The sequence below is a fragment of the Diplotaxodon limnothrissa genome, linkage group LG7, assembly GCF_057381915.1.
Source record: "Diplotaxodon limnothrissa isolate DT_005_m linkage group LG7, D_limnothrissa_male_GT1.1, whole genome shotgun sequence".
NCBI classification, from domain to species: Eukaryota; Metazoa; Chordata; class Actinopteri; order Cichliformes; family Cichlidae; genus Diplotaxodon; species Diplotaxodon limnothrissa.
Window position 1 is genome coordinate 19,269,963 of NC_140602.1, and position 18,086 is coordinate 19,288,048.

Genomic DNA, 18,086 nt, shown 5'->3' on the forward strand with positions numbered 1-18,086 from the left:
TTGTTTTTTAAACATTTACCTAGAATCATTTAGGATGCTGTATTTTATACTCCAAGCTTTACCATCAGGTCTATAATAAGAATTATGGGAAAACTGAAAAATTCTCACCTTCATCTTCAAATCTACACATTGAAGCTGAGCCTTTGCTTATACTTTAAAGTTTTTGCCTGTAAGATTTTTCAGATTGACTGTGACATAAGCCAATATTTGTTGGCATTAATAAATATTTTAGCCGTACAATAGTTGGAAATGATTACCCTTTCATTCGCTCTGATATTGTGATCCCTGCTTAAATCTTTTGCTTTGGTTTCCTCTCACAGTCATTCCTTTGCATAACCTAACAATAGTGGGCAGAGTGGGTAAATATGTGCACTGTATGTAAACCTATTTGTCATACTCTTACACCTTTGTTCTGCTGTGGGCATCGGCTACCCTCCCCCACCTCCTGTGACCATAAAAACAAAAACAAAAATGGTTATTGAAAAGAAGTGAATAAAAAGTTGAGTGCGCTCTCTCATATCGGCTCAATATTCTTCCTGCTGTCTGGATGCGCTGAGTCTGAGAGTGTTCTTTACCCCCCATTGGCCCACATCCACAGAGAATGAGGACAATAGTTTGGCTCTGAGACATGTGTGCCTAATGTAGTCCTTTTATGTGGGAAAGTGGAACTGTATGGAGATGGGAGAGAAAGAGGATCATTGTGTTCCTGGTTTTCTTTCGGCCTCTTTTTCTCATACATCTGATGGCTCTCAGATGTTTCGACCGCTTACTAAGAAAACACATTTATTGCAGCATCTATAAAATCAGTCACAGATCGTTTGGTTGTAACGATGTTTGTGGAATGGTACTGTGATGGCACGATCATGTTTTGTTGTTATTCATCATTTAGTAGATGTTTCGTTTTGTTCACTCCAAATTAAGCTTTCGGTAAAATCACCCCTGTTAGTGTCCAAAAACAAAGTGATGACCAAAGTGATTCCAGTTCATTTTCAGCCGGGGCTGAGGGTACATACTGAAGTTCAGAGAAATCAGCTGTCAGTTTTCAGTGCAGTTCGTCCTGTGGGAACCATGAATATAGATAACTTTATGGCCATCTATCTGATAATTGTAGCTAATGTGGTCTGAACAAAACTGGCGACTTCCAACCAGCTGCTACCCATAGAGCCATACATTTAGTAACTAGATGTGTTTGTGCAGTAGCCTGATGGAATTGCCATACAAAAGAAGTTATGACATCAGGCTGGTGCAGAGTTAATTACATTCTGTAACGTCAAAGCAGCCATGCTTACTAATTTGCAACATTCCCTGCGATGACCTAAAAAAACACTGAGATATTAAAGGTGTGCAACCGTGTTAAGAACAACACATCGCAGCTGAATAATCCATCAGAATCTCTCTTCATTTTAAACACTTTATGGATATAAGCCCAAACAAGTCAGTGTCGTTTCATACAGACAGTGTAAACTGCAAGCAGTTTTATGATTAATGACTAATCAGCCAAATAAGCCCCAGAATGTCCCTTCAAGCCTGCATACACTCGTGCACGCATCTCTCCACACACCCACACAGCAATATTGAGGTCAGATTGGGAGAAAGACACAGACCCCCCATCATGGCGCACCCTCTGGCTACCTCTCTGTGAGCTGTTCACTCATGTAGAAGCAGACCCATCTGCCCCAAGAGATGGCACACAGAGGGCAGAAAAGTACGAGGCGCACGTTTACGAGCAAGAAAAAAACAGAGGTGGAAATTAGGTTTAGAGAAATTGAGAAAAGATGCCAGATTTTGTGTGTGTGTGTGTGTGGGGGGGATCTGTGCTGTGTTGCCCTGAGATACAGGATGTTGTAATAAGGCAATTGAGAGAGAAAGAGAGAGAGACAGAGGAAGACTGTGAGAGCGATAGAGAGAGGGGCTGGACTATGTAATAGAGGAAAACGGGGGAGGAGGGTATGCCTCAAGGAGAAGTGCATTCATTTTTCTGTCGGTGTGACAAGCCAACTCCCCCTCTGCCTGCGCAGAAAGTGGAATGCTCCGCCTTGCTCTGGGCTCTGTTGTTGTGCAGAGCTGCAGAAGGCCTGACAGAGCCAGCTAGACAGAGAGGAAAGGGTGAAATGCATCGACAGAGACAGACACGCTGTGGATCGAGAGCCTGTGAATAGATTTCATCACCCGGTTCAACCAGCGACACCAGAGAGGAAGGAAACAAAGAAAAGAGGGAGACAAGAAAAAAGGTGCTTCAGTTAAAGGAGGGAAAGTGAGAGAGAGAGAGGCAAGGTGAAGGAGGAGAAGGAAGGAAGGAAAGGGAGGGAGGAAGGAGGCTCAGACATGAGGAGGGGCGCCTGACTGACATTGCTGCTCTCTCTATCAACTCGCACACACACACACAGGGACATAGGCAGACACACACAGACTGTGCACTGCACAGTAGCTGCTCTTTTATCGCCCTCTGTGGAGCCTCGTCCCCCATCCTTTCTTCTCTTTAGAGTGAGAGGACATAAGACAGAGAGGAAGGAAGAGCAAGAAGAGGAGGAGGAGGAAAAAGACGTGAAGGAGGAGAAGGAGGGGAGGCAGTAACCCTCTCCTCTCCTTTACTCAGACAAACAACCGGGGGTGATAGAGAAGAGCAAAAAAACAAGAGGTGTGGGGGAAAAAGGAGCTTTCTGTTCCATTTCGCCGTCTCCTGTGGTCCCTCGGCCAGAGAGCGGCTAACAGGCACCGCTCATGTCCGTGAACTCGGAGAAATCCTCGTCCCCTGAAAGGTAACACCTCATCTTCCTCCTTCCCTCTCTCATTACTGTTCTCATTTTGCCTCGATATGTTAGTTTGCATGTCGTTTTGTTTCTTCCCACGAGCCTCTTCCACCACCACCATCCCCCTCAGCACCTCCATGTTTTGTCTCCTCTCTGTTTCTCTTTCTGTTTCTGTCTCCGTTCCTTCAGCCTTGGTTCCTTCTATTGTCTGGGTCACACAGCAGTTACTGTAGCAGGGCGAAAAACGCAACGGTTTATTGTTGCATGGTTCTGTAACATTTCAACAGAGCGTCCTTTTCTGCATGCACATATGAGCATGTACAGTACATAACACATCTCGATCACACACACACTGTTGTAGACAGATGCATGAGCTCACGCTGCCTTCCGAGGCCGTAACATTTCCTATACGAACAGTGACAACAATACATGCACATACGAACACACGCAGTCTCTTTGTGGTGCTTGAGCTCAGAGCTTACACAGCAAGAGTGTCAACACACGTCAACATCAGCACGGCCAGCAGCAGCAGCAATGCATCTCAGCAGCAGTGCGAGACAACAGATAACCACATGACGCACCTTAGTGCATAATATTCCCGATCGATTGCTCCTTCGGACACAACACAACCTCTTTGCAAAACACACTCACACCCAGGCAGCTTAATCATAATTTGATGAACTGCAAATTCATTGTAAATATACATACCAAATCACCAAACAGTAATGATGAGTGTTAATAGCAAGGTCACCAGGCATTATCAGTGACATGGTACACCTTGGCTAATTGAATACACAGAAACTCGCACACCGTACATTTTTCTAATTGCCAGGACAGGATACACTACGCTGAATGACAGCTACATGCATCAGGGCTAAGCATTCCTTATCTCACCCTCGTTCAGTCAAGATTGTGCCCTCTTTAATAATTTGTACCTATTTGTACCTAATTAGTCACCCCACAGGATCAAAGTGAACACAGTGCTTTTTTTGTTTGTTGGTATGTTGGTTTGTTTAGGGCTACTGAGGTAATCCCGGTTTTTAAAGCCAGTCTTGATTGCGTAGTTCTGGAAGTAAAGATGAGAGAAATGTTTGGGAGCAAAAGCTCAGTTTATTGGTAGTTTCCAAGCAGTCAAACTAAAAGCGAACCTTTGCAAAAGCTTTTTTTTTTCTTTTCCTTTTTTAACTGAATGCATGAGAACATATATCCATTCAGATCTAATCGGGAGAGGTCCACATTCCCATTTTGACTGTGCAGAAAAGAGTGGAAAGAGCTCGATTTGACGGTTGCTGGGGGGCAGGAGCAGGCAGACTGGATGACTCAGGTAGCTAGTGATGCCGTGCCAAGTACGATCAGGCAGAGCCACTGCCATCCACACAACTTGGTGCCAGGTCCCAGACTGGCACACTTAAAACATATGGCGCAGTCGGCACGTAGATGGGCTAAAGTAAATGGGCAGTAACAATATCAGGCAGTATTACATGGGCAGTTGGGCACAGAGGAGAGTGGCTTTTTACTGGTCTCACAAACTAAATTGATAAATGGCATCAGATGCACACACACACATACGATAGGCTGGTGATAAAAGTGAATATGTGCATGTAAACCGTCATATTTATAGCATCTAAACAAATAAATTCTGCTTCCTGACCTTGGGTTCTCCAAATGTACAGTATCACAGCTTTCATTACTCTGTCCAGTTTTTGATTATTGGACTCTGCTGACATGCAGTAATGATTGAAATTAGTATATTGGTTATTTTCTAACCCCATATGTGAACATGAACTAGTGTGGAAGTTTGACTTATTTTGCACTTTATTAGGGGATTGTATTTTAAGGTCAAGTGAACTTCAGAATCTATGTTTAGCTTTTTTTGTGAGACAAATCAGCTCAGTTTCTTTGACTATAACACCATCTGTGCCCCAGATGCCATGAAACCATACACACATGCATGCACACACTGTTGTGGGGTGCTTTTCATTCGGGATGTGCAGTGATATGTTTGTCACAATAAGTGGATTTGATGTGTGTTAAGCTAAACGGATGGACTCGTCTGGCCTGAAAAGAGCAAGAAGCAGTGCAGTGACAAATTTCTCCTGGAGACGCTGCACTAGGAAGACGATCCCTGTTGTGTAACTTAGCACTTGAGGCATAGTGGAGATGGATGGAGGACGAGAAGTGTGTGTGTATTTGTGTGCATGTGTGTGCCCGTTTGAGGATATTTAAGTGTTTTGACGTCTTTATTGCGTGTGAGCAGCTTAAAGCAACTTTGTGAAGGGTGACGGCACGTCATTTTAGGTCATAATAACGGATGCTGCTGGGTTAAGGGCTTACATCCTTAGAAGACTTTCTTGGGATTAAACACAAGTTGAATAAATAAACAGCCAAAGGTCAAGAGTTTAAAGGCTTTCAAAGGCTGGCTTGAGGTTCGTGTAATTTTCGTAGCTGTTGAGAGGAACAGTTACTGAAACGTTAAACTCTTGGTGCGATTACAACAACACTCAGTTGTGTTGTTGTAAATGCCACATACCTGCTTCGAAAGCATGATGTGCTTCTTAGGCTACACCCAATTAGAATGCGATTGTGTAGCTGGTTTTTCATTAATCGGCATCCACACAATGCAAGTATATATTTTATATCTGCTTGTCACAGGTTGAAACACAGCTTACTGGTTATGCTAGTTACAACCAGATGGTCTGAGCAGCCTCTTTCCTGCTTTCCTTCAGACTGCCCGAGTTAGAAGAATAGGTCAGAAAGAGCTGCCGAGGATGCAGCGCTGGAATGCGTCCAACCTGGTCAGGAAGCCGGGCCTATGCAGCAGACAGGCATCACATTCAGCAGCTATCGCATTCTCGCAGAGTATGCAGCTTTGGCTGGCCTACATGGCCTCCACCATCTTCTTTAGTCCGACCCAGAAACGGGGCGCGCGAGCACACGTGCAGGCATACCAGTGGCGCAACATGACAATAGCTAATGAAGCGTGTCAGGGAGCTAGCTCGTAAACTAGCCCCCTGCCCTGCCCGTCTGCCCTCCATTACCACCTGCCCCTCGCTCATGGCTGAAAAGAAACATAAGATTACATTTTACTTTCTCTCTTTCCACCTCTTTATTTTTTCTTTTTCCTGCCTTCAGTGTGAGACAGATGGAAGAGGAGGAAGAGGAATCTCATGCATGCAATCTCTCCTGTCCCTCTGAGGGCTTTTGGTGATATTGCAAATGTAAATAACAGTGTCTGCTACATGCACACCCACAGAAACTACCATGAAGTTTTCAGCCCTTGCAAACTAGTCTAACCTGACTGCACAGTCAAAGCTCTGCACTGCAGAATAACTCTGGGAATTTCCACCTCGTGTACTGAAGTCCTATGCGGTTAATCAGCAATAGGAATCACTGAGTCAAACATGCAGCAGAAAGGAATAAGATACCTCACAAGTAGTAAGTCGATCACCAGTGGTCATGTGATCTGGACTTGGGCATCTGATCCGGTGAGAGATCCTCAGTAGGATTTACAGTGTAGGTTCAAAGGTCGTGTAGCGGCACCAGTAGATGCATGATAGGATGATGCTGTCAGTGCTCTGGGATGAAACTTAAATTACTTATTGATTATTAATTAACGCCTTGTATATGGAAATGTAAGCAAAATAAATACATGTTTACCCTGAAAACACACACCTACACTTCTGGAAAAGCTTTTATGAGCTCACGCTTTTCCCAAGCACAAAGGCTTCCGCGTTTGTTTATCTTCACTTCTAACAAAAGCACATTTTCTTTTTCCACTAGTTTTGGCAAATTGCTCACAAAAAAAATTACCACCGAAACTGTTTTTGTTCTGCTTTAAAGAAAGTGGGACCGTTTTCCCTTAAATCCACATGACAACCAGCAGAAATGCATTTTAACTGGCTTGACTTCCTTTTGCTCGTGTGTGTGTGTGTGTGTGTGTGTGTGTGTGTGTGTGTGTGTGTGTGTGTGTGTGTGTGTGTGTGTGTGTGTGTGTGTGTGTGTGTGTCCAGTCCCTAGTCCCTGTTGACTCAATATGTTTACACACACAACATTCCAGTCTTCCCTGCAGGCCTTTAATTGGTCCTTTCAAATCACCCACTCTTTCCACTTTCTATTTTTTCCAAGCCTCATTCTTGCCCTTCTATTCAATCTCTCGTCCTTTCTATTCCTCACTTTTCTGCTCTATACCTCCCTCTGCCATCTGTTAAGTTGATTCTGGTCTTTTTTTTTTTTTCCTGTTGGAACCTGATGTTGTGCATCACTTATTATATATTTCATAACTGTTAGGTTGACTGTTTCTTTCCTGCAAACTTGAAACTGTAACTAACAGATACAGTTGCAATAAAATGCTACTTATACATTTTGATCTTCTTTGTTTCTTTAACTACACGCTTTTTTTAATTGGGAGAGATAATAAATATTGCTTTGGTCTTTCCTGTAATTGCAAAATGATATTTTTGAAATGCTAATATATTGTTTACTGCAACCTGCTCTCCTTTAATTCTAACGAGCAGCACTAACAGTGCCGATTCACTGTAGTTCCATAACGATACAGGTCCCTGCTGAAGGAGAAACAGAAAAAGACGAGGGAGAACATTTTTCTTTACATCCCCTATCTTACTGTAAAACGTCTCAAGCTGCAGTGCAGATAGTTAGCATGCAGCTACAGGGCCTTTCCCTCTCATTAGTTCACAGCTATCTGCCATCAGCATATTAGTCTTCCTGGAGTCGATTTTACTGCTACGACACTGTAAGTTATACTCAGCAGAAATGGGTGAAATGGAGGAAGAATGAGAGAGGGGGGGGGACATGGAGGAGAGAGTAGGGAAAAGTTTGAGATTCTTGGAGGGTTTGGGGGGTTGGCGAGTGGAGAGACATGGTACGACGATAGCCCTGGGAGAGAGATGATCCCGCAGAGGAATTATAAAGATGATAAAGCCAGAGTGAGAACTCTGGAGAAAGAGACCAGGATAGAGACAGAGAGCAAAAAAACAGCAGAATCCTCAGGAGAGAGGGGCTCGGATAGATAAAGATGATTGGGGAAGGGGGGGGGAGGGAAGGATGAGAGGCGAGGAGAGATGGAGGGAGAAGATAGATGGCTCTCTGCAGATTTGCGCAGTGTGCTGGGTAATGCTAGGTCACCGGAGGACTAATCTCCGCTGATGCTGCAGCGCTGAAGCAGTGGAATGATAATAGCCTGTTTGTGCTCTGCGTGTTTGTTTGTGTGGCTTACCATATGCATGCGTGTGAAAAGATAGCGGGCTTGCTTTTGAAGGTACCACTTTTTTTTTTTTGGTCCCCTGATAGAGTCACACAAACACACAAACCTGTATTCACGCAGTTCACCCAATCCTCAACGCTGCCCTGTGGGATTGAGTCACGCGTCGGCTGCATAACTGTGAACAACATTCATCTGTTGTGTCTGAGAACACTGTTCAGCTGTTGTGTCTTCCTGACCTGCAGCACTTGTTTGAATTTTTTATTTTTTTCCTGCATCAGCACCGAGTTGGGGGGTGTTATTCAGCTCTGAACCGTGTACCAAAGATTCCATATAATCCTGCATTTCATATCAGTGATACTGTACTGATACAACAAGTATCAGCAGGGCTCTAGACTAACTTTTTGACATGGGCGCACCGGTACGCCTAACTTTAAAAATTTAGGCGTACCGGCACAAAAGTTAGGCGCACTCAAATTTTTCAACCGCATCGCTTAACACCGCAGTTTTACATGTGCACTTTCTTTGGGGGGGGAGGTCCATACAGACAATATTAATTTCTAAATTATTAACTAACAAACTTGTGCTTAAAGTGCTTTGTCAATATTGTAGAAAATGTTAAAAACGTAATCATCATCTTGGCCTCCTCTGACGACCTGTTTGCTGCTGTCTGCTGCTGAAAGGCCGTGGGGAGAGGGGACACTTGGGCAGTGCATTTACTGCAGCATATAATGTGTTTTCTGGATACACTGTGCTTTTTCAGCATTCAAATATTGATGGCACCGTGTCAGAGCACTGGCTATGAATTTCAGACAGATCAGGCCTTAACTTAACAAAAAAGTTATCAATAGTTCTTTTCATCTTTTCTTATTACCCACAGCTACAGTACATCCACTTCTCTCAGGCCTAGGCTGCTCACTAGGGCTGAGTATCATCACTGATTTCTATAATCCATTCAATTCCGGTTCTCAAAGTCCTGATTTGATTCAATTTAGCCTCAGACAGTCAGAAATATTATAATTCTGATCATTTATCAGTACTGATACACATGAGACTTCATCAGAATTGTGAAAATCACAGCAGATGCCTTTGTGTGAAAGTAACTGAGAATAAAACACAGGAAAACATGAAGGAGATTTTCCTGGTCTGGCTTTTTATAGCAGATAACCTTAAAAATATTCTGCAATTTTGCATAATTTTAAGAAATTTAAATTTCTTCAGTATTGAACAGCAGAAATTAGGCTTTCTTGTCCGAGGTCATTTAAGTGAAAAAAGAAAAAGCGCTGTAAACAACGCTAGACTGGTGGGTAATAAGCGAATGAATAATGCAGAAAACAGATTTGAGACGGGAAACTGTTCCTGAAGTACAGAGAGAGAGAGAGCTGTGCAGGAAGTGTGATTTTTATCGTGGTGGAAGCAAAACAGCAAAAGTCAGAGGGAATTCATGATGACATTGATCAAATGTGAAGCGCAGTTTGCTGCTTCTTTTGCTGCAGGCTCGGTGAATTTTGGTTGGAGAGAGGCAAAACCTGCAGCTCAGAATCAGCGCAAAAAGACGTAAACACAGCGCGGACCCGAAGAATCGCTAAGCTCCGACAGCGTGTCCGTGTTCAGGCCGTCGGGTGAGAAAGCCGAGAAAGACGAAGCTGATTCTGATGTGTTGGGTCCGCTCCGTGTTTGGGTCTTTGTGTGGAATCCGTTAATGAATTGATATCGCTTTATTCAAGCTACTCACCTCTCTCTTCCACCTGCACTTTCAACTGGACCACGGCCAATCAGAGAGGTCCCGCCCCTGACTATCTCTGATTGGTTTAGTCCACGATAGGGGCATAATGTGTGTCTGTTGTTGACCACACGGAGAGTTACAGAGATTTTTTTTTTGTTACCGGAACAGTTGGTCGCACCTGTGCGACCAAATATTTATTTTTAGTCGCACCACTGAAAAATTTGGTCGCATTTGCGACCAAATTGGTCGCACTCTAGAGCCCTGATCAGTATATTGTATTGATATAAAAAAGGTTAATAGCTGACCTTTCAGCAGTGAAAAGATCTTTGTGATATTTTTATTGCGTTTTTGTGTGTTGCTGCAAGTTACGCCGATCAGCCGTGACATTACGGCCGCTGACGGGCGAAGTGAATAACATTGATTATCTTTTCATTGTGGCACGTGTTAGTGGGTGGGATATGTTAGGGAGCAAGTGAACATTTTGTCCTCAAAGTTGACGTGTTAGAAGCAGGAAAAAAGGGCAAGTGTAAGGATTTGAGGGAATTTGAGAAGGGGTATATTGTGATGGCTGGGTCAGAGCATCTCCACAACTGCAGCTCTTGTGGGGTGTTCCGGTCTGCAGCGGTCCGTATCTATTAAATGTGGTCCACGGAAGGATTAGTGGTGAACCAGTGACAGGATCTTGGAGGCCGAGGGTCATTGTGGGGAGGGACGGATACTCCGTCTGGTGCCATTCAACAGATGAGCTACTTCTCAAATTGTGAACATAAACAAACATCTGCAAAGCTCAATGAACTGAAGCAACATTGTAGAGCAGAACAGAATTCCTCCACAATGAAGTGAGAGACTGATAAAGTCATACAGAAGACAAATCAGGTTAGTTTGGCTGTAATCAGCTCCATGAGCTACTGAATCATTGGGTTACTTTTTCACAGGACTGCGTAGCGTCTTGTGGAAACTTTTTTTTTCCATATGACTGTATGTGCCTGTAAACTACCTGCCCCACCTTTAACTGAAAGCTGCAAAGAAAACTTAATGAACTGGATGTTATTCTGAGTGGATGTCAGATCCAGAATAGATCCAGGTCTTGTAATCCAGTCCTGTAGGTTTTGTGTCTTCCTGTTGGTGCTGGCACACTCTGCTAGAAGCAGGTGTGGTAAACTTGGCATGTAGTTGTTATGAATATTCTCTTTAGTTATCTGAAAAGTAAATGCAACACTCCCCATAATAACAAGGTAATACTCTGTTTTATATAAGAAGAAAATTACTAAACCAATAACCTGATAATAATCAGTGTTTTCTTTACTTTTTGGGTTGTTTTTTTTTTTAGAAACCTCCTGTTATCTCAGTCATGTGATAACTGCATATCTGTATATATTAAACTGCTTATTTTAGTTGTGTAATCAATTCTAAATTTAGTTTGTTTATATGGATAGCCAGTCTGGCCAAGGGGCAGCCCACATGGATCATTATTTTTAATTAAAAAGTGAAAGCAGGGTTGGGTTAGGAAACCATTGTCACCAGATACACTGGTATACTAATAGACAGACGTTCAACTCATGTTATTACTATGTAATTACTATTACTATTTAGTATCTTAATTGATATTACAGTGTATTTTCATTTGTTTGTAATAGTGATGAGGATGAAGATATGGTAATCGGTCATCAGTGTTGCATTTGTGATATCTGTGTTACATGATCTGAAAACACAGCTGTACATAATAGATGTAGCTTAGTCTGTGTTATGGTATGTTTTTGCTTCAGTGGCTATGTGCTCACATACTCCCCAACCAGATGAGCACTGAGATGGCATCTTAGCAGGTGGGTGTCACAACCCCATGTGACTTGTGCTGGAATTCAAGGCTTGGTTCGTCTTGTCCATCTACTGCTGTTCTGTGAGTCTGCAGCTGAAGGCTGGAGCTGTTTTCTCTGTTCAGCCATTCGTCCATCTCTCAAACTTGTCCTATGGAGTTTAGCTCATGTCCTGCCACTGAGAAGAGATGGGGTCTGGCTCTTTGTGCGCTCCGGCTGCGCCACAGAGCCCTCCGAGACAGGTAGAAGGGGAATAAAAATGTGTCTAATGGGTGCTAGATTGACAGAACTAATGGGCTAAATTCTGGGGTTTAGTTTGTATGGCTAAGTTTCCAGATTAAGGTCTTTTATTTAATATTTTATTTAAAAAAACAACAACAAAACATGTAAAGTGGAAAAGAATGAGTAATAGGAAGTGATAAAGGCCAGCTGGATTGACAGAATTATTTGGCTAAATAATGATTTGTATCTTTGCACGGGCTCCGTGTTGAGTGAGTGTTTTTTTCACACACAGAAATGGGAAGATGACTGACAAGGAGAGATCAGAAGCTTTGCTTTGGTCCCAGAATAATAATAAGACAAAAATTCAATGCAGAGAGACCAAATCATTCATGTGCGACTGTCAGGATTTGCATCTACACATTTATAAAGCCAGAACAGTAGGACTGGTTAAAAATATTTAAATTCTTTTTTTAAAAAATAGCTGTAACAGTTGCCATAATCTTAATCTACTAATCTAATAAATTACTAATAACTTAATAACTCAAATATAAGGATTTGGTTGGCTTTTCGTGCTTGATAAAATATCAAGTCTCTCTTTCTTTGTGCCAGATCAGTGTATTTAGGACAACAAATTGAGTCCATAAAGCCTTTGAGGTGTGCTTTGATTTTGTTGCACATTAAATAAACATTTTCTGCAGTGGGTTTCTTTCCAGAGTGATATAGAAATACTTAAAAAATTAATATCTCTTACAAAACGTGGAAGTTTGCAGCGTTTTTTCCCAGCTCAGCTTTGTTTGTGGTTTTCATTTAGTGCAGTCGTGTTTGTCTTTGCATTCATTAGGCTGATTTGAACTGTCATTTCATTAGTGGGGAACTGCAAGCAGGCTTGGATATGTCATACCAGAGAGAGCGAGGTGATCACTGCTATTTATGAGACATCCTTTTGACATTCAAATGTGAATCTTATCACACCTCTGCTTTTCCAGTGTGCTATTGTATAATAATTAAGAAGCTGTGATTTTTGTTCTTTATGGATGAGATATGATTTAAACTAATATGAGGAATTCGAGACCAAGAAAACCGTCTAACCACATCGAACCATAAAATGGGAACATATTACCTCTTGTGCCTCGTGTACTGTTACCTAGTTGAAGATGGGGCAATTTTTAACGAGTAAAGCTCCATGTGAGTGATACGCAGGCTGTGGAGGGACAGTAAATATCTTTTTAAGTCATTATTAATTCCTTAATTTATATTTTTGGGAAAAAGCTGTAGGGTATTAAACCCAAAAAGATGTATTTTTTATCTTTGACACTTTGACTTTTCAGAGAGAAAAAAGAGCAAATTCATCCTATGTAGCAGCAGCTTGACATTAATAATGATCTGCTTCTTTTGGCTGACGGAGCCATTTCATCTTTGCTAATATTGTCAAACTTGCTATGCCTAAAAGGTTTGTAATTGTAGAGACGTGTAAACCAGCTGTGGTTCTTACTGGGAATAGTAGAGTTCAAGTTGATCTGTTGGGCAAATTTACCACAGGCCTTTTTTTCTATTATATATTCTATTAGGGTTTAAAATGTCTCATGATGAACAACCTATTTTCCAATACCAACATATGTGTCATCTGTCAGTAGCATCAGCCAGCTAATATGTTAGTCTGGTTGGTGACGCAACCCACACATGCTGCCTCTGTGCCTGTGCTCTGTGCCTACAGTGCTGTAGTAGTGTTTTACATACATGCACATAGCTTCTTCTTTCTTTTGATGCTATCACTTGCTGGGGGCGGATTTTACCTCCACAATAAGGGGCTTTGTGGCTGGCTGTCGTCACTGGAATGTTTAATATAGAACGCAGAGTAAGTAAATGCGCTGTAGAGCGCGTTCAGCATGTGCTGCTGAATTGAAGCTACAGCAGATACAGTACCCAGAAGCTCTGTGTGCAAAACATGTGGCTGGATGTTTTTGAACTGAGCAGCAGACTAATAGTTTTCAGTTCAAATAAAATGTTGCAGAAAATATACATCTGATGCACAAAAAGACAAAATGTTAATGAAATTGATGTTTTTAGGGAGGTGAACATTTTGATCGTTGTGTTAGGGAAATAGCAGTAAAGCCGTGTCACTCTGCCGTCTGTGTGAACACGCATGTGTATGTCAACTCTCCAGCCACATAGCAGTGTTTCTGTTTTCAATGCAAATTTTATTCCAAGTCAAAGAATTTTCCATGCAGCCACAGACACTCAATGCTGCAAATGTGTTCTGGTGACCAAACATCACTGCATATGTGCACCGTACGGCATTTGCATTGATTCTGTTTGCTGGATTTTGTTGCCTTTCATCTTTGTGTGGGTCTGCATTTGTGCCTGTGTGTATACTGTTTGTGCACGCTCTACTTCATGTATGTGCTCTAGCATAGAGCGGATGTAATGTGTGTGTGGTCGTGTATCCATCAGCTCCCTCTGGGGAATTTTACCAGCAGCTAGTTTAGTGAGTATAAATTGATGGGACTTGAACTCTGTGGCACAGGGGTTCAGTGTTTATTCATAGACAGCTGTGGTGTTTTGATTAAATATGGACAGAAGAGCACAAAATAGCAAACCCATTAGAGGAGATGTTACCAAATTATGGCTTACATCTCAAGTGATGGCTACTTAGCTGATGCTTTTGCCCAGAATGACAGAAAGAGAGCACGTAGCAGTGTGTCTGTCTTTTTTTCGTTTATGGAAAGCACATAGATTCTTTAAGATATTGTATGTTTTTCAAATTGCGTCAGTGCTGACATCTTTACCAAGCTACTTTTACTGATCCATGTGAAGAAATTTTAAGTTTTTTAAGTTGCACAAAAGCTCTGGGAATAATAGTTGGTGATACAAATCTTAAGTGGCATAAATATAAAATAGGCCAGATTTTCACAAGAAGCGCACAGAATTAAAAAAAGCAGCATCAGGAGCATTACTGTAAATCTGCTTGGTGCTTTTTTAAAATGCTTGCGAGCTGATGGGCTGCTTTGTGTCTGTTCTTTGTCTTGTTGATTTGTCATGTTAGCTCCTCCTGAAGAAGTTGCATAGTTTGGGCAGAAGCCACATGCACAGAAGGCACCTTAATAATACTGCACGGCTGGTGGTACGAAACAGGATCCTGCAAAGTTATAACGTGCTAGAGCCAGAGATTGTGATGTGGGGGAAGTGCAGCCAGTGACGTCAGGACTCATCCTGAAAATAGCGGTGAGATCTAAGTTCTGCACTCAGACAGATCCTCCGGAGGAGAGGAGAGAATGAGTCAGCGGTCTTGCCAACACGGGCTGAGAAGGAGAGAGTGAAAGATGAACAATGAATCAATCAGAGGTAGAGATGCCACCAATGGAATGCATAAGCAGAGCTGAAGGACACCTGCGGTCTCAAACCCACGCCTTATCGTTTTGAAAGTAGAGAACTGTGTTCTTGTTGCTAAGGAATATACCTGTTACCTTGGTGATAATGGGATATGTTTAAGGATGAGTCATCAAGTTTGCAGTCGAGAGTGGTCAGCTGTTTCGTGCGACTTCTCAGTGGTCAGAGACATGTTAGCAATGATTGTGGTGGTCATTAATAATTGGTAGGGGGGATTCCAGGTTAGAAAGTCTCAAAAGACGTGCTGTTGAAGCAATCAAACTGGCCAATCAAAAGGCAGCGAGCAGTGTGGAGGAAGGTGTAATGTATAGTCTTTTGGCTGTGGCTATTAGAATTATTAAAAAGAATAAAAAGATTATTTAAGTGACAAAAATGTATGACATTGCTTTAAAGAGGCGCTCTACCCTTCACTCTTTTATTTTTGAATGTCACATATTTTTCATTGTTGAAGAAGTGCTCAGAATGATTATATCGTAGTTTAGAAATACTTTATCTGTTGTATTATTTAATTACAATTTGTCAAGTAAAAAAGAAAAAATACAATGCATATTTCTCTGAAATGCAATACGTGTGTAAAAAGTACCTGTCACGGGCTGCGTCTGTGACCCAGCATTTTCAGTTTATTTTGTATTTTCATTTCTTATTATATTGGGAACATGTGAAGTTTTTGTTATTGTTAGTGAGGATTTAGTTGAGTTTCTTTCTAGCTTTTTGTTTCTTCTATAATTCCTGATTTATAAGTCCCAGGTCATGCTCATGTTCCATGTTCATGTTTTTTCCTTATAGCTTCTCGCGTGCGCCTGCCCTGAATCATGTTCATATCTTTTGTCACAGCTGTCATAGGTTAGTTTTATCCAGTTTAGGTTTCAGTTTAGTTTTCGTCCCTGTTCACTTTCCCTTGTTTTTTTTGTACTCATGTTATCAGCCTTAATAAATAAAGGGCTTGCTTACAAACTATAACATAAATAAGTAAATGTACAATCCATTGGGCAACAAAAACACCCAACGTGCAAGGGCTGGAATCCAATGGAAACTAGTTAAGGTGTCTCTGTGAAAAGAAAAGCAAGAACAAATAAGTCCAAGACTGGGTAGGCAGAAACATTGACGTCATTTTCACACATTGCTGAAAGTTGCCTCAAACCTTTCAAATGGGAGCACAATAAATACGAACTATCAGCTCAAATACCAAAGTGTACAGACTCTTGAGATGGATTCTCAAATATTTTCTCACAATCGCAGACGCTGATTGTATTCTAATGACTCACTGATCTAACTGATGACTCAGCAGACTGAAAGATGGTATCTGGTGTCTTATCAGGTCTAAAGCAGATAAGTAAAGTTGAAGAGTTTTAGTAAGGAGCCTTTGGTATGAAGCAGATTTAAAGCACCAGGTTTTAACTGTTTTTGTTTGATATTCCTCTTTTTGTTTCATTTAAATATTGTATCACATAAACATTCATTAAAATCCCATCGAGAGACATTTATTATACAAAAAATGAGGAAAAAAGAGAAAAAAAATACACATTTGTTTTCTCTTATTTTATATACCAATTATCTAAATTGTTTCTTGTGAGGCTTCACTTTCATATCTTACACAGTTTGTTTAGCAAAGTCTTCAATTTTACTTTAGTTAAGTTAGTTACTTGTTACATTTTGCAAGCGTTATTTGTGTACGTATGAAGTTCTGGTTGATATTATTTGCATACTGAAGTTTAAAAAAAGGAAACTGATGGGGTCATTAACTTTCCAGCAGCAATTTCAGATGAAAAACTCTGTGATAAAAGTTTTCATACTGGCACATATTTGACAATTTATACACTGGTTACAACATACAGTGCTCAAGGAACTCTTGAGTCTAGACTTAAATATCTTGTTGACTGGTATACCTGAACTTATTTTTAAATATTCAAAATTAAACTTGATCAGGGCTTAAAGGAAGGGAGGTTGAGAAAATTCTTGTTTTCTGGCTTTTTTCTTTTCTGGTCAGTGAGCTAATATTAAGGAAAGTTGCTTCACAATTGGTAAAGAGTGTTTGGTGGAATCCCAGTTTCAGTCACCTACCTGTGGAGTTTTTCAAATAGGAGAAAGGTGTAATGGAGCTCAGACACTAGCATCAAGATCTGTTGTTGCTAGAAGTGACCAACAGGATAGTATTATTATTATTATTATTATTATTATTATTATTATTATTATTATTATTATTATTTAATGATAAATTAAAGTGTAATTTTTTTTACAGTGTTGTTTTAGGCCAGAACAAAATTTGAATCGATGTGTACGTCAGTAGTGGTGCGTATTGAAATGTTTTCTTTAGTAAATTCAATTGTAAACTGATGTCTGGATAAATCACACTGGATCCAGTGCACTGGGCTGTTGAAAATGTAACACTGGCTCTATAAATGCCATTGTAGGGTGGGAGTGTGGAAATGCTGAGACTGAAAAAGGGCTGTGCATTTCCTAGTGGGCTCAAATATGTTCTCATGAACACACACACACACATTCACTTGGGTGAGGATGTCAGGAAGCAGTCTGGGCATGTTCGCACACGTAACAAAATGTTGAAGGATGCGAGGCAAATTCTGCACCTATTTACCTCCACAGTACAGGGTTATAACCTTAAGGACTCCTGCCCCAGCCTGTGCTATATAGTCGGATGTATTTGAACAGAATAAAGAAACTTCACAGAAAACTGCATATAATGCCCTGTTTAAAGCATGAATTACTGCAGGAGTGGCGAGTAGGGCTCAGCAGAACAAACATACAACCGTCCTCTTTTATACGAACACAAAAATACATATACCGCACAAAAGGCTGCTTCTCCCACATTGCACTGAGACACGCCCTTGTCATCCTGATAGTCAGCAGCAGCACCTCTTACAATATACAGTTACTTAACAAGTAAGTGGTATGCTTGCAGTGGGGGTAAGAACAATGGTCCGAAACCTTTACAGTACTGCTTAAATGCACCA

General features: G+C 41.3%; 1 protein-coding gene across 2 annotated transcripts in view; it reads left to right on the top strand.

The window, feature by feature from the left end:
• The first annotated feature begins 2,086 nt into the window (after positions 1-2,086).
• Positions 2,087-18,086, top strand: part of srpk2 (SRSF protein kinase 2) — a 52,902-nt gene continuing 36,902 nt past the window's right edge. The window contains exon 1 of one of the 2 annotated variants that reach the window (XM_085359388.1): positions 2,087-2,759. In XM_085359388.1, coding sequence (XP_085215514.1) covers positions 2,722-2,759 — 38 coding nt within the window. In that variant the 5' untranslated portion in view covers positions 2,087-2,721. Of the gene's footprint in view, positions 2,760-11,577; positions 11,751-18,086 lie in introns of those variants that run through there. The other variant, XM_085359390.1, reaches the window with a different exon arrangement.